The 5397-nt window shown below is 33.7% G+C and overlaps 1 protein-coding gene across 1 annotated transcript; it reads right to left on the bottom strand.

Annotated features, from left to right (window-relative positions):
• Positions 1 to 3175: 3175 nt before the first annotated feature.
• On the bottom strand, positions 3176 to 4123 carry LOC311606801 (olfactory receptor 1165-like; the record flags this gene model as incomplete). The annotated part of the gene is made up of 1 exon (XM_084798212.1): positions 3176 to 4123. The coding sequence occupies one exon, from the start codon at positions 4121 to 4123 to the stop codon at positions 3176 to 3178; it is 948 nt and encodes a 315-aa protein (XP_084654338.1).
• Between the last annotated feature and the right edge of the window lie 1274 nt (positions 4124 to 5397).

Below are 5397 nucleotides of genomic sequence, written 5' to 3'. Positions count from 1 at the left end.
AAGTAAATGTTTCTATGTCTGTGTGGTTTGGTTTATTTATTAATTTTCCAGAATATTGTGCAGAATTTTCAAGATTTATAAATGATTGACAAACTAATACTGAAATTTTACAATGAGTTTAACATCAAGTTAACTGACGATACAAAATTTATTTAATTTCATGTAGAGTATTCAGTTATAAAATAATAAACAAAACACCAATGACTTTTATGTTCAAATGAATCTTTCTTAATTGAAATTGAAATTCAACATGTGCAATTTTTAAAATAGCACACATTAATGATGAAACAAATTTTTCATTATTACTAAGCTGCTTAATTGTACTAAATAAATGATTATATCTTTGTTACAATCACTAATCAGATTGATATCTTTTGGAACCTCAAAATCTTGGTAAAATTCATTGCAGAACAATGCCTATTCTACTAAAATTTTCAAATTATAGTCGTTTCTTTTTTTGAATTGTTGCCAATCATTTCCAAAAGAAATATTACAGTTTCTTTATTAGTAATAATGTATAACAAACTTATATACCAAGGCTTTCTAAGTGTTTAAAAATAAACATCATAACATCAACAAGTCAAGCCATTTACGTGTAGAGATATGCGTACTTAACATGTGGTAGTCTGTAAATAATATATGTTGTCCATTTAACCAAATGCTCTGTCAAATACTGTATATATTTAAATAAAATAATATTTTGAACAGGAAATAATGTACTGGGAAAATGTAGTTACTGTACTTGTCACATAAGAGCTAATATTTTGAATCACAAAAAATCTAAAAGCACTCATAATAAATATATAGTAAATTATAATTTTCACACTGTGATTGACTTCTTTTGTTTTGTAGAACACAAAACTATAAGAATATCATTATTAGGGATAAGCAATATTTCTGGAATTAGATTTGAGACCCACACTATAGGGAGAAATCCACACCTGATAATATAAATCTATTCCAAAGCCATGGTAGTGTAGGGTATTTTACCTAGGAGACTGAATTCTAATGCTTATCATAAACTACCTTCTACATATTTATTATGGTTTCCGTACAAAAGCCTCTCTACCAGTCTTAATCAGTGAAGTCTCTTTCTAGTGAATATCAATGAAGGCTGCCTTACAGGTGTAGAAAGTGCTGGAATAAGTGATGGTTGAGTACTCAGCACTACAGCTAAATGTGCTTGAGAATATCTCAAAGTAGTTGTACTTCATGAGGTACCAGCTGAACCTGATATTGATTTGGGTAGAGAGACGAAAGAATTTACTGAATCTCAAATCTTCAAATTAGAATATTGAATTCAGTGGTTTATTTTAAGCCTTCTCTGATTTTAGTTCTGATTATTTCTGTAATGTAAAATAATGTGATGATATGCTAAACCACGGGTTATCTTGTTGTGGGCTGATTTGAAATTGAGCAATACCATATTAGTTTAAAAGATAAATACTATTCCAAAAATGATATGCTAGAATACAATAATTGTTTTGATTGTCACCCTTCATCACATCATTTTTTCTTAGGTTGTATTCAGTGATGATATGTCAAACAGTGACAGGATACCTTTTGCAAGCCTTGACATTTGAGTGGAAAAACAGGAAAAAGAAGACAGATATCTTGAAAATCTCAGTGCCAATTAGATGGCAACACATATGGACAACTATATATCGCCTACTACTGAAATCATGATGGTGGTGATTAAAATGAAAATAAGGAAAGAGAGAATTCAGGTTTTTTATTTTATCCAAAAATTTAGAGAAAAAAAAGAGTCTTCTTGCAGATATCCTACTCAGAGCAGGATATGGCAACCGTGCCAACAAGCTCACAGGTAGTTGTTTGTGAACTTACTCCTATGAGATCATTAGTTCAGCAAACAGCACAGTAATATTAGAGAATCAATGGTAGCTCAAGAATGTGACATAGTCCTTGACAAAGAAGAAGCCTCTAGAAGACTACACTCTTTTGAAAAGACGACTATGGATCATCACAAATTATCTATAGCCCAACTTTGCCAACATGGTTGCACCTACTAGAAGGAATATATGTATATTCCCAGGTCTGGAGAGATGTCAAGAACACATGCTGCTATTACAGGGGATAAGATTTTTGTCCCAAAACCCATACTGGGTCACAACTGACTGTAACTCTATTTCCAAAGGATTAAACACCCTCTTATGACTTCCATGGGTAATACACTCAAGTGCATAAACCTACACTCTGGCATACACATAATGATTAAAGACCAAATGTTCTTTAATAAGTTAACCTCAAAGAAGAAATGTCTGATGCATTCGGTGAAGAGAACGGATCTATCTTCAAAATTCAGTTTCCTGGCGGTTTGTGAATAACAGTAGAGAGAGGAAATCAAAAGGATACACTCAGATGTTATTGCAATACTTCCAAAGGGAAATAGAACAAGACAGCTGTAGTATAGATAAGCATATATTTAACAACCATTAAACACTAAGTGATGTTTCACATGAGAACATAAGTACTGCTCTGAACAAAATCTTTAAAGTTTTAGCTAGTTTTAGTAGGTTCACAACATTAAAATTTAAGTATATAAGTTTCAGGTGTATGAGCAAAAGTAAACTTTATAATTTCAGAATAAGTAGTTACACACTGTTGTTCTAAAGAAAGAGAGAAACATTATAATCCATGCAGTGTAGTTCTTTTCAGTGAGGGAGGGCAGGAAAATTGGCGCTACAAGTGTGCATATGAAGTTTGTAGAGTGTGCATAAAATAATATGCTTTCTAATTGATTTCTGGAAAAGGAAAAAGGTAATTATCACTCACATTTATTCATATATGAATGTGTAGGTGCTCATGCACAAATACAAACATGCACACAGGAGAGAGAATATAAAGGACAGAGGAAGAAAACAATGGGCAAAGGGAAAGGAAGAGAAAAAGGAAAAGAGAACTACAAAATATAACAAAAGTTAAATTTGGATAACCTTAAAGAACCAAAATTTATCCCTCACCATTCTAATACAATGCCACAATTTCTATTCTCTATTAAGTTATTTATAGTTTGTATTGTAACTATTACATACCTTCACACACACACAGACCACATCCCTAAAGTTTCTCAAAATATTTCCCTTATACTTCATTATTTTAATATTAGAAAGTCAATGAATAAAAAATGTAGGAAAATACTTTAGGGTGTGTATGTCTATAATGAGTGAGAAACAAATTTTATGTGGACTAATTTCTTCACAGTCTCCTTTATCTCCTTGTTTCTTAGGCTGTACATAAGAGGATTGAGCATAGGGACGACCATGCTGTAAAAGATGGTGACTATTTTCACAAGGAGCAGTGAGCCCTTTGACTTAAGCGCACAGTACAGAAGCAGAATAATCCCATGGCAGAAGGAGATGGCAGTCAGGTGGGGGGCACAGGTGGACAAGGCTTTTTGTAGCGCTCCTTTCGTAGGAATTTTGATGACAGTGGTGAAGATAACGACGTAGGAGACGATAATGATCAGTAGGCTACAAGTTTCATTGAATATACAAATTAACAAGATTGCCATCTGGCTGAAGGATGAATCAGAACAGGCTGCAGAGAGGATGGCAGAGTACTCACAGCAAAAGTGGTTAATGGTGACAGATCTACAGTAAGATAGTCCCAAAAGAAAATACGTGAGTGTGGTGGCACAGAGACCACCCCATAGGTAAGTTCCAGTTGCTAGGAGACCACAGAGCCTTTGAGACATAGCTACTCTGTAGAGTAGAGGGTTGCATATGGCCACAAAGCGATCATAGGCCATGACTGCTAAAATGAAAGTTTGTGTAACCACACAAGCACAGGCAAAGAAAAACTGGGCTATGCATCCTTTGAGGGATATAGATCTGTCCTCTGTTATCAGAAGGTCTAGCAGTTTTGGTGCGATCACAGAGGTGTAACTAAGATCAATAAAGGATAAATGACTGAGGAAAAAGTACATGGGAGTGTGGAGTTTGGCATTGATCCTGATCACCAAAATCACACCTAGATTTTCCAAAACAGTGATGGTATATATTATTATAAACATTATGAACAAAGGCACCTGTAAGTTTGGATATTCGGAGAATCCCAAGAAGACAAAAAAGACTTCAGTGCTCTGATTCTTTTGATGCTTCATTTGGAACCTTTTTTGAGAAAATCAGCAGGCCCATTCCAGAAAGCAGGATACAGTGGAAGATATAGATGTTATGAACGGAGACAGAAGAATATGTCTTAATTCATGACACAACATACCCCAACAAATATTTCAAAAGAAAGTAGCTTGTTTTTTAAGTCATATATTATTTCTTAGATCAGTTGGGGAAAAACATCACCTCCCTTAGTAAACACCAAGAAGTCATGACCAGCCTTTTGTAAATACTCTAATATTTTCACTCTGGCATAGCCTACACTCCAAACTGCATAGACATACATTTAAACATCTAAGTCATAAGACCATCTTCTCTGATAGTACTGGTACTGGAATAGAGCTTCCAAACAAAGCCATTAGTATACAGATATATACAATGGCTCTGGAGTCCCATATAAATCTTCTTAAAGAATATTTAGGATTTTCCTGAAAAAAATATTTTAATAGATTCTATGGTGATTGGCTTTTACTATTTACTTCCATATTTATGTCTTCCTGTCTCTCGGTGTGTAACCATATAAGATGAAAATTATACTTATTATTAGTTATGGCCATTAAAAATCACTAAAAGAATCACCACATAGATTCTTGTACACCTTGGTAAAAGGATGTGCACGATAAGGAATGTGGTATAAAGAATTGTTTTAAAGTAAAATGGAATAAACCAAATGTTAAAAGTTCTGAAATTTGCAAATGAATTTATCATCATAAGCATGATTTTCCCACCTTGTAACATAAAACAATTTCAATCTGCACTGATGGATTATTCTAATGTAAGGCAGGTGTGCAAGGTTAGGTCCTTTTCAGTACTAAGTCATCTTTTAGTCCTTTTCAGTACTCACTCACCTTGCGCATAAAATATCAATACCAAGAGTAGATAGCCACATTTCTTGTCACTTCCATTGCTTATCTGGTTTAAATAAATGTTAATTTTAAAATATAAAAATTAATGCACATTATTTAAAGAAACTTGCTGGTTTGGAAGACAGAGGTAAAATATACACTGCCATTTTTACAATGAAAGCCAAAGATTCCTCTTATATCTTTACTATACTGAGCCATCTGCAGTGTTTTTCCTTGCCTGTTGTTTAGGTTAGAATTCCCTTCTGCAGGATTCTGCCCTGTTTGGTTTCTGTCCTCTTGAGACCACTGAGACAAAGATCCACAAATGAACCTGATATCCTCCTATATAGTAGTTTATCTTCAAACATAAATTCTTAATGTGTGATCATTTCAATCTTAGAATACTTAGATTTCTTAGA

This window comes from Acomys minous (genome assembly GCF_964271855.1).
Source record: "Acomys minous genome assembly, chromosome: 10".
NCBI classification, from domain to species: Eukaryota; Metazoa; Chordata; class Mammalia; order Rodentia; family Muridae; genus Acomys; species Acomys minous.
This window is presented reverse-complemented; position numbering and strand designations above follow the sequence as displayed.